The following is a 15220-nucleotide window of genomic DNA, read 5'->3' as shown; positions in this document are numbered from 1 at the left end:
GCCACCAGGGAAGGCCACCGTCAAGCTATTTTTGAAGGATTTATTTATGTATAAAAGAACTAGGGTACAGGCCAGAGGTGTGGGATGGAGAGAGAGGATTCATCAGAGACAGAGTGGGAAACAGCTGGCATATAGACTGAAATACACTGCTGAGGGAAGCAGTGGACTGGACAGGAGAGGTCTGCCATGCCCTTTGGGGTCAGCTCCCTGGCCACAGATGGAACTGGTGCCTCAATGGCTTTGGATAGCTTCATAGTGCTGCGCTTTAACCCATTGTGCCACCAGGTCGAGCCCCCCAGGCTAATTAACTTCTAATTAAGTCATTCACATAGTTTTCTTGTAGTGAAAACATAAAAGATTTATTCTCTGCAAATTTATAGTAGTATTAACTATATTCAGCATGCTGTACATTAGATCTCCATAAATGAAATATCAGTTCTTTAATATCTTTCCATTTTGCCTGCCTCCTCAAAAGGTGGCAACCAACATTCTACTTTCTACTTTTATGAGTTCAACTTTTTTAGATTCCACATGTAAGTGAAATCATACAGTATTTGTCTTTCTGTGTTTGGCTTATTTCACTTAGCATAAGATTTTCAGGTTCGTTCATGTTTCAGATGACAGGGTTTTCTTTTTATAATAATATATTCAGCTTTAAAATATTGACACATTTACATATACACAGTAACCAACCATGTGTATGTTTGTGTGTGTGTGTGTGTGTACCACACTTTCTCCATCCATTAATTCATCAGCAGACACTTAGGTTGAATCCATATCTTGGCTATCATCACTTCTGTATTCAAGTTATATGAAGAAAATAAAATATTTTCATTTTAGTATCAAATATTAAAAAAACAGGTATTGGGGAATGTACACATTTCTCTTTGAGTTGTTGATAATCTAACATACCCCGAACTACATCCTAAAAAAAGTAAACCTGGTTTTGGACTAGATTGCTTAATTATCATTACATATTCAACTAGTCTTTAAACATATTTTTTTATATTGTGCCCATTTATGAGGCGCTTGAAGTGATTTACCCTAAAGCAAAGTCCTCCTAACTTCACATAGAGAAATTTTTTTTTTTAAAGATTTATTTATTCATATAGAATTGGGGTACAGGCCAGAGATGCAGAGGGTGAGAGGATTCACCAGAGACAGAGTGGGGAGCAGAACAGGCAGATCTACGAAGTACACTGCTGAGGGGAGCAGCGGGCGGGTCAGGAGAGGTCTGCTGTGCCATGTGGTCACCTCCGGGGCAGGCGGGAATCGAACTCATGCGGAAGTGGCTTTAGATTCTCAGTGCTGTGCTTTAACCCGCTGCGCCACCAGGGAGGGCCACATAAGAGAAAATTTAAGGAATCTTCTTGCAACATCTTCTATTTCAAATGAATTAATCTTATTTAATTGAATAACTTGTCCAGCACAATACTGAAAGTATAAATGAAAAGTACAATGTATTAAGACTGTTCTCAAATTCAGTATTTCTGAACTAGCACTTGAAAAGTGTATAATGTTAAGCATTTTAAGTCTATCTCAAATGCAGTTGTTGAGTGATTTTAATATTTAAAGTCTAAAATATGTCAAAGTTTTCTTCCTTTCTTACTTGAAGTTACAGTAACTTCAGCTTCCTGCAGCACAAGATTCACTGAGATAATATTTGAGAATGGAAAGAAAGCTACAAGTTTTCTCTCCTTATGTTTACTTACTCATTAAGTTTAGTTGACATTGAAAAGAAAGTCTGGGTTTCTGGAGAAAATCTTGGGAGTTGCCATTGTCTAAAATTAATCCTAAATCCTTCGACAAATAAATGATCCTTTGCAGAAAGTTTTCAGATACTATGGAAAGTGGTGTTAACATACTATACTCTTCAGTGAATCTTCACTCTTTCTACCAAAGAACTGCTCAACTTTTTTTTTTACAACATGTTGGGTGGTTCCTATTTTTAAAATTCTTGGTATGTGGATAATCTAAATTTTACATTTGAAATATATCAACAGATTTATAGAATGTGAAGGATAGTGCACAACTTTAATATTCATTAATACTTTTATTTTAGATGTTATTTATTTATTTTTGCATAGAAGAGCTCGAGTGTGGGCCAGAGGTGAGGGGAAGGGGAATCCTATGGTGAGAGGATTCACCAAAAACAGAATGGTGAGAGGGCTAGCAGATTTACTGAAATACACTGTGTAATTTGTGGGTTAGCTCTTTGGTAGGGCATGGAACAGAACCTGTGGTGGGCAGTCCCTGTGATAGCACTGAGATCTCATCCCTAGACCATCAGTGAGGCCCCTTAACACTTAAAACAACAACAACAACAAAACAAGCTGTTTCTAACCCCCAAAGGTAAACATCTCATTAATTCACATATTTCATAGAAATTCCTCAATAATTGTCTTCCCTTTATTCCCTACCAATACACACAAGGAATCTTCTCTATATAATTAACATCTACACCAGTTAGCAAATGTAAACATCACAGACTTGACACAAATTATTTGCCAAGCCAAACAGAAATTTATCTTTCCTTTCCCTCCTTTTCCTTCATCTACCAATTAGTTTCTATGCTTTAATTTCAGAGCCTTTCTCCTAGATTTTGTCAAAATTAAATTAGGAAGCTGGGATATTATTCTTCAACACTTCCTAGAACTACCTTCATTTTTAGGCTAAAATTAAAAGGTACTTCTTTTTGGTTGAATTCTAGCATCTAATACAATAATGTTTAGTATCCAGAATCTCTAATAGGGAATTTGAAAAGATTAATCATTTCATTTGATTTAATTTTTTTGTATTAAGATTTAATGTAAAATTGTCAAATACTATTCTCTTACTACTGGTGCTGTCTGATTTTGTTAAAGGTTTAATATAATCTTTTAAAAGTTTGTTTTCATAAATCATCTGAATGACGGACTAGCTTTTAAGTGTTGCCTTTTTCCTTGTCCATACTAAAATCATTGAGTGTTCTAATTACACATAACACTAAAGAAAAACCTGTCTACCACTTTTAAAAACAAACTGTGAATGTGAAAATGTCTTCTGATGTGACTGCTTTATAAAGCTCAATAAAGCAGTTTTAATCCAGAAGCCCTGACCTAAATGTTTTTCTGATAAAAAGCATTCAACAGCAAATGATTTTATTTTACCTCAATCTGACAACATAATATATAAAATCACAAATGGATTATGTTGCCAAGATTTTATTTTACTAATTACTGTTAGGTAATACCCTATTTTAGAAATGTTAAGCAAACACTGGTATTTAGAGAAAACTGGTGAATTAGAGCAATAAACTAAAATAAATTGGAGGAGATACTAATTTTAAGAAAAACAAACTGGAATGAAATTTTTTTTCTTAAAGAACAAATAGTATTGCTAAGAAATTGAAATTGCTTTTGAAAAGCAACATTAAACTGAAATGTATTGATATAATATGAAGCAATGAGGGAAAATCACCCATTTTAATAATAGCTACAGTGAATGTAAGAATTTAATAAAATCTAAAATGTTAACTAAATAGAATGTCCATTGTTTTGATTTGGGACTTAGTTTTGGTCAGATTATAATTAGTGATTGTATATTATAATTTCTTCTAGTTTTGAATTTATTGACATTTAGCTTTAGAGTACTCTAGGTATGATGAAATTTTTTTTTATTCTGAACAATACAATTAACAACATGTTCTTAACTGTTCACTTTTAAATGTCAAACTATATGCAATACCAGTGTAGGCCACAGGGTGGGAGTGAAAGGCAAGAACTTGTTTTGAAGTAGCTTAAATATGTAATTATACTTTCTTTGAAATACTTGTTAAATGCTTAAGAACTGTATGACTTTCTTCCTCTAATAAAGCTATATTTCTCAGCAAAGAATCTTTAACAAAATATAAAGACATTGATTTAAAGGTATAGTCCAATTATGGGAAATAAGTAAATGGACATGATTCCCCCCACCCCCCAAAGCTTCTGATCATATCAGGTACTCAGTGACCAGATTAGCAGTTTTGATCACCTGTTAAAATTGAGGAACTTCCTTGAATTATAATACTGAAAATAGTTGAAGAAGTTACCAGAAATATTCCATGTTTTTGTCCTGTTTTCTGCCTTTTTCTTTTTTCCTGATCTCACTTAAAGGGGAAAAAAAATCTGTAGCACATTATATTTATTTGTGAGCTGTCTAAACTTATTTTTCAATAAAATAAATTTTATATTATGTTTTCTGTTAACCTGTTCTTATTTGAGTTTAGAAGCAATTTAATATGGTAATCATCTTGTATCTTTTAAGGTCAGAAGACAAGAGGTTTCTTCTCCTAGGAAAGAAACTTCATCAAGGAGTCTTGGCATTCCTTTATTCCATGAAAGGTAGTTCTCCATCCTTTTTTGCCAGCTCTAAAAATCTTAAGTATTGAAATATATTTACTTAATTTTAAATTTTAGCAGTTATATAAAAAAAAAACCAGCCTTTTAGAATTAGAAGAGACCAATTCTAGATTCCTCCATGCTATAATGACCTGACTACATCATACAGTTATTAGCTGAAATGAATCTAAACCCTGAATTCTCTAAAACTGAAATAGACCCAGTATTGTGGTTACATTGATATATACGAATTAATCTTAATGTGAACCTATCAAAGTGAGTGCTATTTAGTTTTATTTAAGATCTTTATAGAAAACAAAGATCAGTGCATTGGAATTTCTAATATGCTTTAGAAAGAGACAACCAGCAAAAGTGTGAAATATGAATAAGTAGATAAGCTAGTCTCTAATTTATGTATCAGAACTTTTCATTCATCACTATTTTATACCTCATTCTCCATTCAGTAGAGTTGTTTGAAGACATTTTGTTGAAATTCAAAATAATTTTTTTAGCTTTAACATTTCAATAATTATTTTGTAGTTTTAAGATTTTAGTAGCACTTAAAAGTACTTAAAAGGAACTATATAAGTTTTAAGATTTTAAAAATATTTGAAGGATAGTCTATATTTTAAAATCTTCTTTTGTTTTACTTTTAGGGGATATATAGAGAAGACATTCAGGGATCTGAAAGAAGAATTTCATAGAATATGCATGCTAGCAAAAGCACAAAAAGATCACTTAAGCAAACTGAATGTACCAGTTACTGCAACTGGTAAGATTTGATTTAATGTACAGTAATGTTAATTTTATTGGTTGAGATTGATTTGTCTTATTAAATATTAATTTATATATGTTTGTAAGTGATTGTGAAGTTGAACAATCGTGTAAGAGCTAAATAAAATTATAACATCAGGTTTGTTTTTAACTTCTTCACTTTAATTAAGCACCATGAAGAGATTATTGTAATTTGGTTGAAGAAATAAACATTTCCAATTTCATGAGGCTAATTCTGTGGGTGGCACAAAGTACACATACAGTATAAAATATAACTTAAAAGGAACATCTGTTTTACACATGTGTTGTGGTATGTTTTTTAAAAGCTCCACCTTTCCTTCAAACTCCAGATTGGCTTCCTGGTATTTGCTTCAGTAGTTTGATATGAATAGCAAAATACTATGGATGGAATCTGGCTACCAGTCACTCCTATAAACAAAAGGAAGGTAAACTGATCATTTATAGTAATAAATTCTCCTTTATCCTTGTAATTTGTGATATTCTGCATACAGTTCCCAAGAGATGTGATTTACAGTTTCGCTCTGAAAGATGTTGTAGCAGTGCTGACTATGACCCCTTTAAGTAAAGATCACTTTACATTTCTTGCAACTCATATCTACACTCTTTTTAAATGTCTTAATATTGCAAATTGACTTTTTGCTTATTGTTACCATTTTATTTTCAGGAAAAGCACATGGTGTGGTACTAGAGAAGCAAAACAAGCTTTGTGATTCGACATAGTTTATTTCCCCTCCCTTTTGCCTACCTCCACAAAAAAGAACTCTGATTTTCCCACCTCAATTTTTAGATTTTCATGAGTGATGTAGCTTCTCTGAAAACGAAAGGCACTGGTATCTTTTCAAGTAAAGAATTATTTTTATTAAAAACACTAGCTATAAAATGTAGTGCCTAGAATTCATAAACATGCTTTTTTGAACATCAGCATCTTATCAAAACATTGTAATGGTGATAATACTCATTGTTACACAGAGAACCTACCCCATTATCAGTGGCTTAATACTTTGACCATTTTTAAATTGCACAGGTCTAATTCTGTGTGTGTATGTGTCAGCTAAAACACTGAGTGTTTAACTTCAATTTTTCCCACTAAAACTGCTTTCTACCGTTCTTATGCTTTACTAATTACAAACATTGTTCTTGAAATGTTTCAGATTTGTTGTGCTATAGACTCCAGTGATGTTTTGCTGGGTTCAAACAGAAATTAAAACATCAAATATATTCTGGCAGGGTGGATCAAAGGTGAAAGGAAAAAAAAATTATTTTGAGGAAAAGTACTTATTCAGGATTTTTAAGGATGAATGCTACATTGAATTAAAATATAGAGGAACAATTTCAGATGTGTTTTACATGATACATCTGGAAACAGTATGTTTGGCTTTATTGTACCTAGGTTAACTTTTTGTTAGAATTTAATTTTCATTTTTAAATAAATAGCTACAATTCATGAAAATTGTTGAATTGGTGAAATGGTATGTTTCCTTTTTATTTCTTTTTTTCTTCTCATCTTCATATGGCAATAGCCTTAAGAAGGGATAAAGATAAAAATGTATGAATAAATGTGACTTCATAAAATTAATAATTGGTTGATAAAATAAACACCTGTTTCATTGGAGATCAGGAGAAAGCCTATATGATTAAAGGTAACAAACCATCAAATCTCTTTGCAAGGTAATTAAATTGAGAAGTGGTCTGAAAGGGTAGTCTGTCCTTAAAATTTAGAAATCTAAAAATCTTTCTCATTTTCACTGCAAAAATAAGTGTTCTTGAAATATACAAAATAGAAAAGCAACTTGCTCACCTGATCATGTTTCTCAATTAGTGTGAGGATGACAACTGTTTCCTTGCACCTCATTTGAATTTTAATTTCCTAACCTTGGTTTTCTAGTAGTCTTATGTCTAAATCTTTTTTTTTTTTTAAGTAAATAGTAGTTTCCATTGCTTGAGCAAATAATTCAAGAGATTGTTTTAAGATAGTTGTTTTAGTATGCCAGCTACCTATACTGAAAAGAAAATTCCAGCTGTTTGGTTCCATTTTGTTTATACAGTGAATAGGTTAGCTATTGGAAAAGAAATTCAGGACAAGTTTCTGTCATTTTTAGAACTCTCCTCTGTATAGAAACCAGCATGTTTAATTTACATGAGATTTCAAAGCTCAGGCTCTGTAGAGTTAAACTGCTGGATTCCAGTGCCATATCTACCATTCATTCATTCATTCATTAGCTATGTAGCCTTGGAATTAACTTCTCTATGTCTCAGTTTCTTCTCTTATAAGGTGGGAATGGATAACAGTACCTACCATGGGATTTTTTTTTAAATCATGGGAGTTTTTTAAAATATTAAATTAATTCATGTACATACAATGATTAGAACAATGTGTAGCACATACAAATGCAATTAATATTAATAATTGTAGTTAGCATCAGCAAATTTTTCAGTAGTCATCCTGTTCTGTGAAGATCATTTTGATAAGTGTTTCCTCCTCAGCTATCACAGAATTTGGTTACCTCAACAGTTGATTTTTCTAATTTGCAGTTAACAAATCTACACTACAAAAAAAGTTACTGTTTCCTAGAATTTCCTGCCACTCTTAAGCTACCTGGAAAAATGATTACTTAAGGATGAATGAATTTTAGAAGCTCAGAGTACAAAGAAATCCTGCTCAACAATGAAACTCATTTCAGTTACTCTACCACTCCTAGTTAAAGCCAGATTATCTAGTAAATGTAGATTATTTAAAACTAGGCTCTGTGGGGAAGAGAATACAGATTCTTTGACATTTATTGAGGGCACACTATGTGCTAGGTGCTAGGCAAGGTACTGTAAATCACTGCAAAACAAAACATAGTTTAGGACTTAAAGAAACCTCATCTAATGGGAGTCCTTGGGAGTCTTTACAGCACCATACCAAAGAGTCATACATAAATCTGTCTTGAGCCAGAGAGAGCTGTACAGAGAAATAAATGTTTAAACCAAAATACAACGACTAATTAAGAATTATGCAAAGAATAGTCATAGGGACACTGTGGCAGTCTGCACAACATGTGCAAAGACCTAAAAACAAGCATGGCTACTGGACGCAAGAGTGTGAAGCAGGGGTGAAGGATGACAGTTTGGAAAGGTGACCAATGACCAATCAAGAGCAGTTTTACATGACTTTTCTGAAGCCTGAGAGCCTTGAAGAACCATTAAAGATTTTATTAGGAAGGTAACATGACCAGATTTGTATTTTAGAAAAGTTTGGGGCATGAAGAGGAAAACTGGTATAGAGAATGCATTGGTTCTGAGAATTTAATGGCAAAGAAATAGTCAAAGGCAGAAATAGTTCAAAGGCTGTTGTAAATATCCAGTAAGAGATGATGTTGCTAAAACAAGGCAATAGGGTATAGAAAATGATGAAACAAAGAAGTTGGTTGTATTGTACTATAGATAGGTCCAAAAAGAAAAATCCCTTGTGTTGGAAAGTGCTGTGGCAAAAGATGGAAAGGTGTTATAAGACTGCAAAGACCAGGATAGGGAAAGGAACTGGCATTTGTTAAATGCCTGCTAATCTAGACAGACACTGCAAGGTGTTCCATATGTATACCCTGTTTGCTTTAATCTGCATTATTGGTAACCAGGTCTCCATTTGTGAATAGAAAGCTTTACTGGACTACCTTTTAAAGAGCTAATTTTTTTAAATGTTTATAATTTGTTCACTTATCAAAAATACAACATTACCAACCATCAATCATCAAACCTTCTTGAGGTGGCATTATGCTCATAATTTAGTTTGGTCACAGCAACAAGGCAAAGAGTGCTTTGATCACTGGTTTGAAATTTTTGCATTGAGAAATGTAGCCCTTGTTGATCCCACACTAGACAATAGTGATTTTCTTAAGTTCTCGTATCTGTTTTTTTCTTTTAATTTTTATCTGCTCTCATGCTTTCAAAAGGTTTTGTTCCTACCAATACTTGCTTTCAACATTTCATAACCATACTTTACCGTTTGCTGCTGTAACCAGCTATAAACTACGGAAACATCTCAGGAGCCTTAGGATAAATTTAAAATGAGAATAAGAGAGCAAAAATCATGTGTCTACCGACTTTGTGGCTCCAGTTAGCCTCATCAGGAGCTCTATATACTTATTTTCTAGTATTTGCCTATTTGTGGAGAGCTGAATTTGTTGTCTAAATAAATGATAAAATGAACTACTAAGACCCTGACATCTTACCATTTTCTACAAAGGCTGTTTATTTATTTGTATAAATGTATATGTACATATACATGATGAGAAAAGTATACATTCACATACAGTTTTCTGAACATGAATCTCAAAAATTCACCCTTTTTTTTTTTTACCTCTGCTGTCGTCTTGTCTCTAACTCTCACCACCATCATTTCCTCACATGGATTATCGAGAGTAGGAAATAGCTAATTTGACTAGTGATAGACATTATCATATAGTGATAGTAGAGGGAATAAATTGTGTAATTCCTATAGATTTTTAACATATATAATGTATATATGTCAACTAAGGATTTTTCCCTTATTTGTCTAAGCAAGCTCACAGTTGCAGCCTCCATTACTGACAAAATGTTTCAATGTATATATACTACAAGCAATTTTTTTTTAAGTGTAAAACAGTATAACTGTGAACAAGATGCAAAGCTACAGCAAAAGACATAGGAAAAGGCAAAGTAGTTAAATTGCAGCTAATAAGCTACATTCCAATTCACCCACAGGAGACTGTTAGTATTTCTGCATGAGCTGGTTACTAAAGTAAAAAAAATCCTAATTTTCTTAAGTTGCTATAAAAACCATCTTGCTGACTTAACAGTAAGATTTTTAAGAATGATTGGAATATGACTGCTTTCCTTTTGTGTTTCTTTCCCTGCAGAAACACAGTGTTCTGTGCCTATACAGTGTACAGATAAAACAGATAAACAAGACGCATTGTTCAAGCCTCAGACTAAAGATGATATAAATAGAGGTGCACCATGTATCACATCTGTCACACCAAGAGGACTGGGTCAAGATGAAGAGGATACTTCTTTTGAATCACTTTCTAAATTCAATGTCAAGTTCCCACCTATGGACAGTGACTCCACATTCTTACATAGCACTCCAGAAAGACCCAATGTTCTTTTTCCTGCTACAACTGAGGCTGTGTGTCAGGATAAATTTAATATGGAACTCAGAGACAACCCAGCAAACTTTGTTAAAACAGCAGAAACTTTATTTGATATTCAGGGAATTGACCCCATAGCTTCAGCGATACAAAATCTTAAAACAACTAACAAAGCAAAACCTTCAAATCTTGTAAATGCTTGTATTGGGACAACTCTGGATAGAGCTGCATGTTTGCCACCTGGAGACCATAATGCGTTATATATAAATACATACCCACTTCGAGACCCGTCTGGTACACCTTTTCCTTCACTTGATTCCCCAGGAAAAGCTATCCGAGGACCACAGCAGGTAACTGGTTTGCATTAACAAATATGTTATGTGTGAGCACGCATTTTACTCTTCATGCACAGATACGCATCCCCTTTAAGGAATTGAACATCCTTTTTAAACTAATAACCAGTCAGCCAAAGCTTAAGCTTTAAGTGAGAAATTCAAGTTCTCTTGTAAATAGCATGAAGTAAAAGATGTCCTCTAATTCAAGTCCTCTAATAAATAAAATGAAATAAAAGATATGATAAAGCTCTATTATATATAAGTACCTTAAAATTTATGATACTTTAAAATTTATGCTGCTTTAGTCATATCTGTTGTGTGTCACTTCCTTAGTCCCTTTTTCAAAGCTTTTTTTGTTCGACATCAATATTGTAATATGATTCTTCATTAAATTTCATTCTATAACAATAACATTTTTAATTAAGTTTGTTTATATTATACTCATATTCATGAAAATGCATGATTTCCCCCAAGTAAATAATTGCATTGCATATGCCTGTTTATCAATAAGTGAATTGTCTTTTTTATGAATACTTTTTTATGAAAATTACATTTTTGTTACACAGTGCTTATAGATCTGTAGGTTTCAGTTTTGGTTTCTAAGGTGGCATTAAATAGACAACAGAATGTATTTTTAAATAGTTTCTGCATATGTGTATTTTTAGACAAATACACTAATGTTTTTAAAGCTCACAGACTACTTAAGAGTCCCCCAGTCCACTCCTATCCTCCTTTATACAAGTTCTATCAAAGAATTCGTAGTTTAACAAAAAAAAAAATTTTAATGCCTGAAGGCAAATAAAAAATATATAATTGCTAAAGTAAACAGAAGTGTGTGAAAATACAGATTGATGCTCATGTCTAACTTGCAAACATTTGTTTGATTTCTCTTTGCCTTGAGAAATTTGATTTACTTTAAAAAAAACTGAACAACTTGATGAATACCCTTTGGTTTTATAAGTACTCTTCTAAGTCAGAGTTTTAAATCAGCATACAAAGGAAACAGTAGTCAAGCTGTGGTATGTTTTAGTAGTAGGGAAAAACCAGGCATTTCTGACAAAACGCTTTAATTATGAGCTCATTTATGTTCACATTGTACCTTATTTCACATCATAGTCTGTGTTATAGGTACCACTAACTGAAACAAATTAAACAATTTCATTTATTGCAAGTAGAATTCCTGTGGAGCCGTGAAGTGCATCAGTTCTAATGCTTGTTACTTTTTTCTCCATTATATTTCTTGCTTGTTCTTTTACTAGTTAGTCTGTGCATTCATGTTTCAGTAGATGGCACCCTGCATTGTGCATTTGCTTTCCCTTGCTACCGCAAGGGAAACAGCTGGTATGTGATTACAACTTGATGGAAAAGTATTCAGCTTAAAAAATGCAGAATTGGTGTTGAGCTGTCACAAGACATGGGGCATAAGGTTAGATAATTGATATTTTGGCAGAAAAAGCAAAGAAATTAGTTTATTTTGAAGACTATGTTACAGTTTAGGATTGAAAGAATTTTTCTTAAAATTGGTTCTTAAAAACATTTCACAATTTTATTTGTACTAGTAAAGCTAGTATAAATATAGCATTCTTGAGTTAATAAAAAATTAAATTTTTATTTTAAATTTTTAGTTCATATAAGCACTACTGGTTAATACTTTTTTTATATATTCAACTATCATAACAAAGTAAAAAGTTAACTTTATATTTTTGTTCTTTGTGATTTTCTCTTCTTCTTGTTTTTGCTGAGTCAGTGATGGGTCCCAAGTGAATTCAACCAAGAGATCAAATCTAAATAACTACTAATAGAGAAAAACAAATATGGACATTGAACATAAATAACAAAAGATCGTCTCACCAAGTTTAGAAACTAAGTTGCTTCTAATAGAATCTATAGATTCTGTATATCTTAAGAATTATCTTGAATATAGTAATTATCTATCTCTACATCCCATTAGAGTGGTACATGTTAATGTACTTTTTGTTTAAACTGCAAGAAGTAAAAATTTAAGTCATGTTAGATTTTTGCTTATATTACAAGTACTACTGCTTTATCATGAAACCCCAGATTTCAAAAAATCTTTTAAATATTACTATTTTGTGATAAAATTACTACTCATTATAAAAGATAGTTAATATTTTTGTCACTGATATTTGACTATATCTTAGTACCTAGAGAGACTTAGTATATTTACACCAACTTCACAGCTGTCCACTAAGTTGTTTATAAGAAGACAGTGATGTTGTGAGACCCAAATACTTCAATTAGTAATATGCTATTTATGTAAATGATTGGTTAACTAAAGTAAATGAAGAAAATAAAAGCTAATGTTGTATCAGGTATTAAACTAAGCTGTTACTTTAAAAACATATTAGTAATAGGAAAGCAAAAGGTCTCTTTTAATTGATTTGGGGAGTAGATTTTCCTGAGTACAGAAATAGCTATTTATTTGTATCAAAATAAAAAAGCAAATGTAAAAAATAATATCAGGAAAATAAGATATTCCAGAATATTTATTGAGCACCTACTACTGAACTAAATGCTTTTTCTTGCCCTTCTGGATGTTTTCTTTAAAAAAGGCTATTTTAAGGGTATATATATACTACTTATATTGTTTACAATGGGCATAATTCTTTTGAATTATAATTTTTCCAACAATTTTTAGTTGGGCAACCACTGACAGGTTTCACTTCATTCAGCTTCAGAAAGAGTACATAAAGCCAAGCCATGCATTCTTGTTCCAAGAGCAAAATAAGTGAAAAAAATTGCATCAGTGTTAGAGTCTGTTGAATGGCTAGTTTAATTACTTAAGATAAAAAAAGAAAATACTGATCGATGAAATTCTAGTACTTTAGAAGAAAAAAAACTCTTTAAAATGAAAACACTTAATCCTATATGATTATTCATTTGCTTATAGTAGTGAAATTTATTCTCAATTAAAATGCATGCAGACACTAATACTAATCATGTATTAGTAAAGTCCTTATGACTTACAAGTTTTCTCTTATAAATGGAAAAAAGTTTAATTTTTATAAAGGCTGTTACTAACTATTGTCCCTAAATATTATTCCAAAATTATGTAATATTGGGATACTAAAATTTTCTAATGTTTAAGCTGAAAGATTTTTAAATATGTGAAGATAAAGTACATGTATGTGTACTTTAAGTGATTTTTAATCAAAGTTTAATGTTCCCTTTATGAAACAGTCGTATCCTCTTTCTAACTCTATAGAAGAATTTGCTTTTCTGTTAGGGAATTTCACACATATGCATATAATTCACTCAGAATTTTTCAATTTGGTGTTCAGTGCAAGTTGATAAATACAAATAACAAAAGATGTTTTTGTTTTGTTTTCTGCAGCCCCTTTGGAAGCCCTTTCCTAATCAAGACAGTGACTTACCGGTACTAAATGGCACAGACTCAGAACTGCATATACCTAGAGTATGTGAATTCTGTCAAGCAGTTTTCCCACCATCTATTACATCCAGGGGGGATTTCCTCAGGCACCTTAATTCACATTTTAATGGGGAGACTTAAAATACATTTGAATACAGACATGAAACGGTATGATGATGTTGGGTTTGTAAAACTATGTATGATTGCAAACTTAGTTCAAGATAATTTATTGAAAAATCTAGTCACAGCTGTTTGAATTTTTTTTCTAAACTTACATTGTAACTTTTTTTATTATCTCTTAAAACATCACTGCTTCAGAACTGTTTCATTGTATTCATATTTACAGAGTTTACCTTAATTCAGAATTTAAAAGTGATTTACAGACTTTGCTTCAAATGTCTAAGCTTAACACTTGGACTTCTAAATTTCTATTGAATTTTGGGATGTCAAAATTTATAGGGATTACTGAATTGTATTCATTTAAAATTTTAGATTATTTATGCTATTGGTGATATTCTCTTTGAATAGTATAGTAGGGAATAGCAGACAGCATAAACATCTAAGTATATACCAAAACTAACATATTTGTTGCCCAGTGATAAAATCACTGGTACAGTCGTTTAAACACTTAGGTTAATTTTTAATAAAACATGGTTTTAATTTTTCTATGTGTATAGCTATGTGATGAAATCATTTAGATAGTAAAAGAATTATCTGTGTTGTGATCATTGATGTGTTCTTTGTTCCTGAGTAAAAATAAAGGTGATCATATTTGGGGGAAGTTTATAAAATCCATGTTTTCTTTGATAACAAAGGTTAAATACCAAACCTGGTGATACGTCATTACAACCAATGCATCACTTCGAATTTTAAAATGATTTTTCAAACTAAACTTGCCAACAAAACGTTTGCATTTATTGGGAGCAAATCTAAAACCTTATTAAAATCTAGCCATACTTATTGTTACACCAGAAATGTTCACATTCTTGTCTGAAAAATTTGTTGTTAGCAAGCAGCTTGGTTGATGACCTCTGAAGACACTTAAGAGATAAGATGCCAAGTTCAGAAGGCTTTCCTTTCATTTTTTCCCATGTGATTCTTACCTTTAGGGTTCTCTTTCCCTTGATTAAAAAAAAAAATGAGACACATGGCTTTTATTTTATGAAGTAAGCAGTGATTTGCAGCTCTCAGACATTTAAGCTTTCTTTGAAGCAAGTGTTGTTAAAAGCT

At 32.0% G+C, this 15220-nt stretch overlaps 1 protein-coding gene across 4 annotated transcripts in view; it reads left to right on the top strand.

Annotated features, from left to right (window-relative positions):
- Positions 1-14656, top strand: part of TANK (TRAF family member-associated NFKB activator) — a 66545-nt gene extending 51889 nt beyond the window's left edge. For all 4 annotated transcript variants that reach the window (XM_012728774.1, XM_004674611.2, XM_012728784.1 and 1 more), the window contains exons 5-8: positions 4288-4364; positions 5018-5133; positions 10034-10614; positions 13955-14656. In XM_012728774.1, coding sequence (XP_012584228.1) covers positions 4288-4364; positions 5018-5133; positions 10034-10614; positions 13955-14131 — 951 coding nt within the window. In that variant the 3' untranslated portion in view covers positions 14132-14656. The remainder of the gene's footprint in view (positions 1-4287; positions 4365-5017; positions 5134-10033; positions 10615-13954) is intronic.
- The last annotated feature ends 564 nt before the right edge of the window (positions 14657-15220 follow it).

Source organism: Condylura cristata, unplaced genomic scaffold, assembly GCF_000260355.1.
Source record: "Condylura cristata isolate star-nosed mole 26May11 unplaced genomic scaffold, ConCri1.0 scaffold00002, whole genome shotgun sequence".
Taxonomy (NCBI): domain Eukaryota; kingdom Metazoa; phylum Chordata; class Mammalia; order Eulipotyphla; family Talpidae; genus Condylura; species Condylura cristata.
The sequence above is the reverse complement of the archived record's forward strand: the minus strand, read 5'-3'. Positions and strand labels throughout refer to the sequence as shown.